The sequence below is a fragment of the Gymnoscopelus braueri genome, assembly GCF_963280865.1.
Source record: "Gymnoscopelus braueri genome assembly, chromosome: 24".
NCBI classification, from domain to species: domain Eukaryota; kingdom Metazoa; phylum Chordata; class Actinopteri; order Myctophiformes; family Myctophidae; genus Gymnoscopelus; species Gymnoscopelus braueri.
Genome location: NC_137626.1, coordinates 21847264 through 21860287, shown reverse-complemented (window position 1 = coordinate 21860287; position 13024 = coordinate 21847264). Strand labels below are relative to the sequence as shown.

Sequence of the window (13024 nt, the reverse complement as noted above, 5' to 3'; positions counted from 1 at the left end):
CACACACACACACACACACTCACACCCGATGATGAGAGAGGGGAGTATTTTAGGTCTCTCTCTCTCTCTCTCTCTCTCTGCCTCTCCCTACGTTCCGACGTCACCAAACCTGCATGCAAATCACGTCTCCCCTCCAGCGCCTCCATTGGCCGATTCGGAGCTCATTTAGCGGCTGTCAAAGCGCGTGGCCCGGGCATCATGATGCTCCGTTAACTTTACCCACTACACTACACTACACTACACTACACTGCTGCTACTGCTACTGCTGCTGCTGCTGCTCGGTGTACAGCTCTACGACACAGAACGGCCGTCGATGAGAGTTTATAAAAGAGCATCGGAAGAAAGGAACGGATCTGAACTAAACCAAAAGGGGGAAAGAAAGTTACAGATTATCCAAGTTTATCCTTTTTTATGAGGATTGGAGCCTCTCTCTCTCTCTCCCTCTCTCTCTCTACCTCTCTCTCCCTCTCTCTCTCCCCCTCTCTCGCATCCCCCCCCCCTCTCTCTCTCTCTGTGCCATCGCGTGGATCTTTTCACCGTGCGCTGCTGTTTCAACCCCGCCGGTCCGTCTGAATGTTTGCGCCCGTCTGATTTCAGAGTGTTGTGTCCCATACCAACCAACCAACCAAACCGGGTGAATGTATAGCATCATGATGGAGACGGACTTGCACTCCCCCGTGGTGCCCCAAACCAACCCCTCTAACCCGGGGGGAGGTGGTGGTGGGCCCGCCGGGGGGAACAACAGCAACAGTAAAGTTGCCCAGCACCAGGAGCGCGTCAAGCGGCCCATGAACGCCTTCATGGTGTGGTCCCGCGGCCAGCGGAGGAAGATGGCCCAGGAGAACCCCAAGATGCACAACTCGGAGATCAGCAAGCGGCTGGGCGCCGAGTGGAAGGTGATGTCCGAGGCGGAGAAGAGGCCCTTCATCGACGAGGCCAAGCGGCTGCGCGCCATGCACATGAAGGAGCACCCGGATTACAAGTACCGCCCGCGGAGGAAGACCAAGACCCTGCTGAAGAAGGACAAGTACTCGCTGGCCGCCGGGGGGCTGATGCTCGGCGCGGCGATGGGGGGCGTCGTCGGGCAACGGCTGGAGAGCCCGATCGGGGGGCACCAGGCCGCCAGCTATGCCAACCACATGAACGGCTGGGCCAACGGGGCGTCCTACTCGGGCCAGGTGGCGGCCGCCGCCGCCGCGGCTCACGCCATGATGCAGGAGGCGCAGCTCGCCTACACCCAGCAGGGCTCTCACGCACACCACCACGCGCACCACCCGCATCACCACCACCACCACCCGCAGAACCCGCAGCCCATGCACCGCTACGACATGAGCGCGTTACAGTACAGCCCCATCTCGAACTCGCAGGGCGGCTACATGAGCGCCTCCTCTCCCCCGGTGTACGGGGGCATCACCGGCTACCAGCACCAGAGCTCCGCCGTCGTCGGGGGTCCCTCCGATCACCCCGGACACCGGGGACACCCGGTGTCCCCGGTGTCCGGCGTGATCGGAGGGACTCTGGGGTCTTTGGTGAAATCTGAGCCCAACGTCAGCCCCACTGCTGTGTCCGCGACGCGGCCCCCGTGTCCCACCGGGGACCTGAGGGACATGATCAGCATGTATTTACCGAGCACCGGAGGAGAGGCGGCACCGGGGGACTCGTCCGTTCAGAGCCGGCTGCATGTGCTCCATTCCCAGCACTATCAGAGCGCCGCCTCCACGGGGGTCAACGGCACGGTTCCTTTGACTCATATCTGAAATAAAGAATAAACGTGCAATTTAATACGCACAAAATAAACCATAACCAAATATTTAATTTTTACATTATCTGCTACCTGTGTTTGTTGCAGTGCAGGGGGCTGGTAATTTGTAAAATCAAAGGCGAATGTCGTCTTGAAAAATGCAATCACTTTGAGAAAAAAAAAAGGTAATTTTTTTTCCTTCTCGGGTTTTTTTCCTTTTCTTTTTCTTTTTACTCTTTCGGTAAAGGATTTTGTTTTTTTTTGCCTGTCCCGTTGGGGAAGCGATGGAAAGCGCATCCAATTAAAGCTTTGCTCTCTGGAGCAGAGCATGCCAAGTTTTGACACGATTTAAATTATATATCCCGTGAAGACTGACTGGTGCATTTTGATTTTTCTCTTTTTCGATTTTCTGTGGAATTAAAGAACTGACTATTGTTTTTATTTTTTTGAAAGCGATGATGGTTTTGTTTATGAAGGGACGTTATTAGGCTTATTTAAACCAAGGAACAGTTTTATTCGGGGAAACAATATAAATATGAGACAGGAGAAGTCTCATAATTGTTGCATTATTATGAGAATTGTTGCAGAAGCGACTAGGCTATGGCTATTTGAAAATAGCAGATCTACAAGCTCACAAGGCATGGCGATGCAAGGCGTTGTGAGCTTGTAGATCTGCTATTTTCAAAAAAATAAAAATATTATCTGGGGGGGGGGTAATTTGGGAATATTTTTGAAATATTTTAACAACACGAACCTGACTATTATTATTATTTTATTTTTTGAAAGCGATGATGATGGGTTTTGTTTATGAAGGGACGTTATTGCTTATTTAAACGAGGGAACAGTTTGATTCGGGGAAACAATTATGAGGAAGAGCACTTTATTGGCTATTTGAAAATAGCCGATCTACAAGCTCACAGAGCTTGTAGATATGCTATTTTCAAAAAGATCTTGAAGTTTATAGGCAGCTGTTCCCAGTTCTTTCTCCTGTCTGTAAAACACGTGTCACTTGTAACTCAATTTGTTTCTGTTGTTGTAAAATCATGTACATTGTGAATAAATAGGCCTACTGAAATAAACTGCTGTAGGCAATTGTAAATACAATAATTTACAAAAAGATATATATATATAGCCTGCAACTCTGCCTCTCAAAAAGAAAAAAAAACAACAACTTCAGTCTGGGGGGTAAATGTGTTTGGCAGAGGCTCTTAGAAACGATTGTCCGAACCATTAGGGCCTAATGATTAGGCCTTATCCTATGTATTTCAACATCATTTCAATAGTCGAATTGACATATTTATGGGTTGGAAAACTGAATCATCGTTGAACAATCAGCCTAGCCTGGTCTTACTTATAATTATTAAATAATAATAATTTGTCAGACCAGTGTTAAATTATGATAATTATTATTTATTTATTTTTAAAAAGAAGAAGTGAAGCGATATCAACGTGAGGTTCATGCCATGCAGGACATACCGGTTTAAATCTATATTCCGTTAGGAAATGTACAAGTGCTTATTTCAATAAATAGGCCATTCAAAGGGGTTATTATGTGATTTACTTTATAGGCTACTAATTGATTCAATAGAAAAAATAATTGAGTTCAGCCCTTGAGCTAAAACCATCCATGTATTTTTAAATAGCTGCATTTTCAAATGCATTGTGGAAACGAACAACCAATTTTTATGTCTACTAATAACATGGGCTGGTATATACACACTTGACTATATTATACTAGTAGGCTATTTATTTATTTGGACTATATGTTTGACCACGCCGATGCATTATTATTGCCCACTTTGTTATTCACGTGTTGATTTGAAAGGCATATTCCTGTCACTGTATAACTTTAGTCATCAATGATCCTATGACACATATGCCTCAAAATGTATAGGCTAATAAAAGAAAATATAGGCCTATTGCTTATGTCATCTTGCCTACAACATGTTTTGTTTAAATAGCCTATTCCAGTATAATCTACAACACTGTTTCCCAAACAGTGGGTCGGGGACCCATCTTTGGGTCACGGACCAATTTGTATGGGTCACGAAATAAGTATTTATTTCAAAAGATTTAAACAGAAAACACAACTTTTCATCGATTAAAAACAATTCCAACATTTTCCAAAAGTATTTCTAAGTAAGCTCACAACGTGGCGCAAAGCCAGGCATTGTGAGCTTGTTAGATCTGCTATTTTCACTAGTTTGGGTCCCGGCAAACGTCTAATTTCTCTTTAAGGACTTGAGCTAAAAAGTTTGTGAACCACTGATCTACAACGTAATGCAAGTAATATGGCTATTGACTAATATGCCTATGGCTACATGATTTGTGATTATGATTTACGAATTATGATTTATTATTAAACAAAATGTGCTGACACTTGTTTAGGATGTCGGAGCACATGTTGGTCCATATAGTAACCACTCTTATTTATTTATTTTGCCCCATATTTGGCTTTCTCTTTTGACAGGGTCCGTTTCCAAAATGTAATATGCAGTCGGGTGATATGTTTGTCTTTTCACTATAGCCTATATGCTATTCTTATTTCGTGGTATATTGGCACATTAAGGAGTATAGTTCACCCAAAACATTGGGAGATTTTTTCGTTTTTGTCACATTCCTAAGCCAATAATTTGATGACCGGTGGAGTCTCCGGTAGTCTCCTAAAGAGTCTTCTACTGAGTCTCCTATCAAATTATTGGCTCAGGACAAAAACAAAAACATCTCCATGAATTCAAGGCTTCATGGGGTGTGTAATTGATAAAACATTTGTAATTTTTTTGGGTGAACTACTCCTTTAAGCCTGCAGTTTGCAATCAACACCGTCTTTAAAACGAGATTTGACTTTTATTTAACTAGGCAATTTTTTTTTTTTTTTTTTTAATATAATAAAATTATTTTCATGATAATATCCACAATAAAAAAATAGCCTACAACTTTCTTTTTTTTTTCAATGAAAGAACAACTGAGGTGTTCAGTAAAGTTATGTGAGAACAACTAAATTAAATATACCCATGGCCATGGGCTATTCTCTAAGAACCTTTATTAGGCCTATATACTCAGGGGAACATATTCTTCTTGGCTGCTTGTTGAAATGTCTTACAAATGGTTCAAAATCTACGCCCACTGGCACTGCTGCGTGCGTCGCATGCCCTTATCCGTTCATTCACATCAAGTCTCCCTTGGCTTGAGCCTGCAATTCAGTCATCAAATTAATTTACAGGCTAAATAATTGAACAGCCACAGTGCCACACTACACTTCAAAACACACCCAGAAGAGAGACCCCCGGAATAAAGGTGCTGCCTGTATTCGCGGTTGACGTCCTTAATTGTCCAGGGTCAGGGATTATTGGGTGTTGGATTTGTCTGGTCTTTACATGGTGAACACGGGGGATTTGAAGAGATACGGGGCGCATGTGGGGCCCAGACAGCTGAGGAGAATGTAAAGAATTAGTCATTCAATGACCACCGGATACTCCTGTTGCTGGATTTACTTCTTTGGTTTGAGATCAAGATCAGGCGGGTCGCGACCCACCCAAGCGGCTGGCAACCGTGACAAAATAAACCTCTTAAGACAACTTCTTATCATCCACGCTGCTCTAAAATGAAATCTCCTGGTCGGATACAGGATAGGTGGGCATCTCGATGTAAAATTGGCTATTTTGTCCAAAATGTTAAAATAATAATATTTGAAGTAATATCTTAAGTAATATGTCAAGTAGATACACGATGTGAACATGCACGGGTACATCATTATCATATATTAATTTTATCCTTCAACTGCCCCAAAATGACTGGATATAGGTTTTGTAGCCATTTGTAGCAATTGTAGAAAATATTAGACCGTCGAATGTTTTAGTGAATGTCTACAGAGAAAGACAGAGAGGGGGGGGGGTGCAGTGCTCAAGGAGAATAGAGGGATTAGACGGGGTGCTAAGGAGCGTGACCCGGAGGTCAGTTTGGAGGCGAGACAGAAAACTAGACAGAAACACTTGTCTTTTGCAGTGTTGCCAGATTTTGTGAGAGAAATAAGCAACCAGGTCTAGGAAAACATAAGCCCAAAAGAAGCAACTTAAGCCACATGAGTCGAGTAGGCTACTTTTAAACCCTATGCATCGGCTATTTGAGAAGAAAAAAAAGCCGATCTACAAGTTCGCTACCTTTGTGTGTCTGCTATTTTCAAAAACTCTTGCAATAAAATGTGGAATATTTTGAATATGTTTTTGAAACATTCTAACAACACAAATGCTCAAATCATTAAAATATTAGATGCAACCCGCAACTACCAATAGGCCTATTTTCAAGCAACTTTGCAGAAAAACAAGCCCAAAGTCGCTTATAATAAGTGGACATGGCAACCCTGCTTGTCTCCCGTCTGGACTTTAAAAAAAAAAAGACGTGTCGTGCACTCTCGAAACTCGTCTTGCGCGCGCGGCTATTTTGCATAGAGATCTTTGCAAACTAAATAGGCTGTACCACCCGTGCACTCACGCGCGCGCGCACGCAAACATGAGGGGCTTTCAGTAGACTACATAGTGTCTGAGATAATTTATTTAACCCTCTGTATGCGCAGTGCAAGTATAATGCAGGTATATGTTGTTAATTGGTGATTCTCAACCTTTTCAACCCTGATAAGCACTTGGAATTGTAGGAGTTGAGGCATTACATTTATAGTTTGACGGTTCCACAGATAAATATTGTGAAAATAGACGATCTACAAGCTCACAAGGGTTGTCAGCTTGTAGATCGCCTATTTAAAAACAAAAACTTTTTGGCCAATGTTTGACCTGTATTTATAGTAGGTTTGTTGATTACTTTTGATGCAGTAATTATCTTTTTTTTAAAAGATCTTAAAAGTCCTTAAATTGACAATGTCACACTGTCATCTGGGGACCCCCCAAAAATCATGTGGGGACCCCCCTGGGAGTCCCGACCCACAGGTTGATAACCACTGTAGTAAGACGATACTGTCTGAAAGTAGGCCTAATTGGACCATAAGTGGCCATCAATTTGCGTCAGGTTTCCATATTTGGTGATAGGTCTACAACTACAATAGGGCTATTTGTTAAGAGAGAGGCCCAAATAGGCTATTAGGCCTGTCAAACGTGTATTCTTAATTTGTATCCTTGTTAGAAATCCATAGCATTTACAGGAAGCACCTAGCCAAAGGCAGAGTATTAACCATATTGAATGTGTTGTCATTTATTTAAAAGCATATTAGTCTATTCATGATAGGGCTTAGCCGCCTTATTAAATTGATTGTGATGTTCAGATTTGATGGGTGATGATTTAACTTAACCTTGTAACACAAACGTTTCCAGATTTAAGATTTATTCTCTAGATTACATTTTTATGTAATCTTTTTAAATCTTTTTAATTAACTATTATTAAATCAGCATTTGATTACAGGTTAAGATCAAGCTGTTACAAGTGTTGATAATTCATTTGGACTAACACATTACAGTAAAAACACAATTAATCGTGTGACCTTGAAAGTAAGAATAAAACACAATAAATTAGTTAAAAATGGTAAAGGATCAATGTAATTATTTAGGCTTACATGTGTGAACAACACTGCAATACAATACTCTTTAGGACTCTCAAATGGAATAGGCCAAAACTGTTGCAACTCAAGTTTTAAAGTGCATTTTGCTGGCAGTGCAGTGCCCAGAACGCCACTACCCCACTGCAACTCACAATTTTCCAACCAGAGAAGAATGTCTGCCTGCGGGAGTGTGTAGATAGATAGATAGATAGATAGATAGATAGATAGATAGATAGATAGATAGATAGATAGATAGATACTGTACATACATACATACATACATACATACATACATACATACATACATACATACATACATACATACATACATACATACATACATACATACATACATACATACATACATACATACATACAATTTCCTTGGGGGGCCTATAAACCTTCACAGTCACGTGATAAGTCTGAGACCCCGGTGGTCCTGGAGGCATTTTGCCCATGAGCTACAGACTTTTATCAAGGTAGCTATGGGTTTATATGGTTTCACGTATTCAAGTAGTCTGAAATTGACAGGAGGAGATTAGTGTAATTCAATTACATTTGCGTCGAAAATTGAGAAAAACTAGTATCTAATGGTGCAAATACAGAGGAGTACTATCTCCATTGTGCATTTCAAGGCGCTTCAACATATAGGCTCCAATTTGCTGAGAGGATAGGCATGGCGGTTAATGGTGATAGAAAGAGCAAGTAGCGTAGCGTTGGTGGTGCCGTGTTTTGTATATAATTATCATTGATCCGGTGTCCATTGCTGGCTTTTTATACATTTCCAAATTCACAAAACTTAAAATAATTAAACGAATGGTGGGTCAAGGGGTATCCGGGTGCAGGGATAATGTAGCTACCTGCCCAACACCGTGGGGCAGACTGGGGTTAGATTCCTCCAGGATGGCGTTCTCTGTCTCTGCACTAGACTAGTGACTCTTAAAGGCTCATTAGGGCACCTGTTCAAATTGTCTGTATTTTTATAGCGTGACACATTTATCCAAAGCACTTTTACAATGTGCGTTGCATTCACCCATTCACACACATTCACACATCGACACTGGAGGCAACCATGCAAAGAACCGTGCACCCTCATGGAACAGACAGGAATTTAGTATCCTGCTCAAGGAAACTTCGACACGAAGCCAGGAAGAGCCGGGAACCTTCAGTGGTACCCAAATGGCTGCTGTACCTCCTGAGCAGCTGCCCGGCAAGAAGCAATACTGGGAGCGATAGTGTTGTTTTGCATGTATTAGGCCCTCCTGGTGAAACTCCTCAGTGTCAGGTGAAAAGAAGTGGCTGGCAACGGTGTATTGGAGGAGACGTGGCTGTCTACACCTTCGCCAGACCAAACCGTAGCGGTTGGCAGTAACAGCGACTTACATGAAGGAATTGGCAATGACTAAATCGGAAGGAAAAAGAGAAAGAAAAAAGAAAAGAACTGTGGATCATAGATATACGATGATATACTTAATGTCTTCAGGACAGTAGAGGTTAATACTTTTTCTGGTCATCTGAAGAAAAACACTAAAGATGTTAAGGAACACATTGTAGTAGTGGGAGGTTGAAACTTGACAATTTGAACTTGCTGCAGATGAATGCGAATGTGAGTTGAGCTCTTGTTATTGGCCTGAAGATCGGCAAGGATTATGGGTCTTGTAGTAAATGTCATGGAAACGAGTGAACTGAACATCACAATATAAAACACATTTTCTCACACATTAAGTTCAAACAATAACCTTTATTGGTTGTAACAGTAAAATAGCGACATAATCTATATCTCTGTTAAAGATGATTAAACTACACAATACGGTTTGGCTGTAATTACTTATAGTATGATTTTCAATGGACAGGTACTATAGGGAAAATCACAGTGGCCCAGGTCTTATTTAAGTAATAAGAAAAAGTAGTATTAAACATGAATTTTTATGAGGATTATCTTGTGGTAAGCTTTCTAGGGCTAATAGAGATATTCCTTAGCATTCTTTAGGGTAGGAGTACTAGAGTGTACCATTTGTTATTCGCCCCACCCCCATCTCGCTGTGCACTTGGTGTCCTAAACGTGGATAATTGCTGTGAGTTTATCACGCCTCCGCATATTTTTCCTCTCCTCTCCTAAAAAACCTCACCTCCGTCGTTGGACCCGGTTCTGTCACAGGAGATTACGGGGACCGATTGCAAAAGACCAGAATGTGGCGCGGGGAGATTAGCTGGGCGCAATAGAAATAGCAACGGGGCCAATGAATTCCTAGCGAGGGGCCTTATCGTGCAATTACACGTTGACACGTTTAACCATTTTTCAGCCTGTTAATCCGAGGCCCCCCTTCTCTTTCCCTTTCCAAAAGCAAATCTATTTGTGCTGAGTGTGCCTCTCTCTCACATGCTCTGCAATTCTCTCTCTCTTGGAGAGAAACAAGAAACACATTTTTGGGGCGGGGAGAAACTTTGCAAAGCAACAGCCGAACACATTTAGGAAGTTTACTCATTGTTTACTTTTACATAGTGATGGTATAAATCCAGAGTATGAAATGTTGTTGGAGATGCTGCAGGCACCAGGCTGTCTTTAAAATGTTTTTGACATGGAACACAATATACTGAGGAAATGTATGCGTATGCATATGCCTTTGATCCATCATCTTGATTCTGACATCCTATCAAAGAGACTGGCCCTTGCCTTTAGCTTGCACACCTCAGGCAGTGAAAATACAGCTAGAGCCCAAAAGAAGCAGGATTTTTTTTTATGCGGACAATAATTGTGGAGAAAGGAAAATGTTTGCAACTCTATGATATGTTGATGGTTTTCCAAAATCATGGAGGGGCTTCGCGGGTCAGACAACAAACCATATACAATTTAATGCATCTTCAATAACTGGGTATACTGTAGAGGCCTGTATTGCATATCCTCTCTGCCCTCAGTTTGCTTTCTCTCACCAGAGTTCATATATTGTAATTCACAATAACTCAAATAACCTAATGACCCAAATATCAATGATTGAATTTGTCCAAAGATGAACTATGAAAAGTTCTGTACAGAATTGCAGAGTTAACTGGAATGGCACTGTATCTGCGCGGGCATGCCAGCACATACACATCTGTAGGTATGGTGTGTGTGTGTGTGTGTGTGTGTGTGTGTGTGTGTGTGTGTGTGTGTGTGTGTGTGTGTGTGTGTGTGTGTGTGTGTGTGTGTGTGTGTGTGTGTGTGTGTGTGTGTGTGTGTGTGTGTGTGTGTGCGTGTAAAGTTTCACTCACTCGTCCATGCGCTTATGGGCTACACAATGATGATTACAAGCTTCAGCGAATTCCTGAAGCAGACGGGAGGCTCCGCAGCTGCACCGTAGCCTGCGAGCCACGGGGGCCCTACGGGGGCCAGCACGGGCCAATTCACTGGAATCACAGTCCCCACACACACACACACACACACACACACACACACACACACACACACACACACACACACACACACACACACACACACACACACACACACACACACACACACACATACTGTATACACACACACACACATATACACACAGAAGATATCTACAATGAGTGATCAAAGATGTGGTTGTGTATTTGTGGTTGTTGTACCAATTGTTTCCAATAAGACAGAGCAGAAATGTGGAGAACATAAACCTAAAGTTGTGATAAAGCACATGCGTGGGAAAGAAATCTGTACGCAAAAATAAATACAATTAACAAGAATCAACAAGAAGAGCCAGAGAAGTGTTGAATTGCTAACATGTATTTGTTCATCATTTGAGGTAGCCGAAGAAATGAAAATGGCTTGCAAACTCACAAATACAGTAGATACATTATTTGAAGCATTGTTCACCAATGTATAATCTGCCAGATAGAAATATCTGAGGATGTGCCTCATTGTGAATAACTCTCAGACACTGAAAGTTTTCTCAGAGTTGAATTCCGAATGTGTCTAACTGCTTTGATAACTGCTGTCAGTTATACCTGCCGTATGTTTACTCTGATACCCTCCTGACATGAGATGGTGCCCCTTGGGATAAAGGTACAAATCGTTAGCAAAATTTGTCTTTTAGATATTACCTCACCTCTTCCACATAATGATTTGCCTTACGATACTGTATAGTGTCTGCATTCAGAAACCTTTACTTTCTTCCAGATGAAGCAGTGGAACATTTGTTTGCATTCACATACGCCTTCCTTTTTCCTTGTCACACTCCAGGGATCAAAAAGACAGCATGATGTGTAGTTCCGTCATGGGTTCTCAATTCAATTAGAGGCTTTTATAACAATCAATTAGGGAGTACCCCCTGGATCTCCCCAGGGGCCTATAATCATCACAGACCGTCTGCTCTGACAGACACTGGGGACAGGGGACCTCTCTCAGAAGGAGCCAAGGCAGCTTGAGCGCATACGGAGCTGTCGGGAATTTCTAAACATTTGACGTGTTTAGCTCCTGATTAATTTTTTTTAATGAGTTTATTGGAAATGTTTAATAATTTGTTTAAGTTTTCAAGGATGGGAGTGGGGTATACAGGGTAAAAGGACCAAACAATTTAAGAACTTGTTTATTTGGAATTGAAAAAGTTATTCATTTACTCAAAGGTTGTATTTTTAATTGGTAGCTATTTCTTTCCTCCCTTTTGGTATGTGTCCTGTTCTCTCGAATACAGTTAATTTGAAAGATTTCTGAAGGTTGAAGTAACATTTGTACCCTGAAGCAATGCTGATTGATGACACCAAAGGAGTTTGAACAGACACGGTTGCGGGGCAAGTTGTGGGATCTTGTGTAAGAAGTGATCTTATCTGGTGTTGTTTCATATACATTTTGCAATTCTTAATGATCTTGTTTTTGAGTGGACATGTGCATTGGGGAGCTGTTTGGAGTTCTGGGCCCCGTGACAATGTATCACACTGGGGCCAGTCAGTCATAGTGTTTTTGAGGGCCCCTGTTGGCCCAAGGCCCAGGGGGAATCTTTGTATCCATTCAGTTGAATCGCTATAGTTTAGAGCAGTGATTCTGAACCTTCTTAACTACAAAGACCCCCCCCCCCCCCCATTTGGTATGCATTATTAGGCCACAGACCACAATTTGATGCAATTTGTGTCTTTGCCACCGATTCTACACTTTAAAATCCTTAGTGTTAATTTAACTACAAATGCAACCAAATGGACTGTATTTGTGTCCATTTGGTTTAATTTGTGCACTCTTCGAATCTCCGACCTGCAAGGGCCAATTTGGTTCCTAACTATCAATCAATTAGCTGGGGACCCCTGGAGTGCAATCAAGGACCCATAACCTTAACCTTTGCTTATCATTTACCTCCACCCTATAACCTTAATTCTAACTCCAATCTGAAACTTAAACATAACCCCTATCCTTCAAAATGAACCTTGAGAACTAAGAGGCCAGTGAAGATTTCCCTGCAAGTGAAACGGCCACATGCGCTTGTGCATACTCACTCCTTCATGTTCACTGCACAGGAATCTGCTCCACTGTTCTCCCCAGGCAACCGTCATGCTGGATTGTCTATCTCTCATTTCCCTCAGCTCGCCCCCTCCACTCTGGGCCCATTAGGGGACAAAAGCAAGGGTCCCATGGGCCACTGCTGCCAGTCAATCAGCCTGAACGAGGACTCTATGCAAATGACATAGATAGAGAGAGAGAGAGAGAGAGAGAGAGAGAGAGAGAGAGAGAGAGAGAGAGAGAGAGAGAGAGAGAGAGAGAGAGAGAGAGAGAGAGAGAGAGAGAGAGAGAG

The 13024-nt window shown here is 42.4% G+C and overlaps 1 protein-coding gene across 1 annotated transcript; it reads left to right on the top strand.

The window, feature by feature from the left end:
• Positions 1–638: 638 nt before the first annotated feature.
• Positions 639–1757, top strand: LOC308080674 (transcription factor Sox-1a-like; the record flags this gene model as incomplete). Its single annotated transcript, XM_080422595.1, has 1 exon — positions 639–1757. One exon carries the CDS (start codon positions 639–641, stop codon positions 1755–1757), a length of 1119 nt encoding a protein of 372 aa, XP_080278721.1.
• Between the last annotated feature and the right edge of the window lie 11267 nt (positions 1758–13024).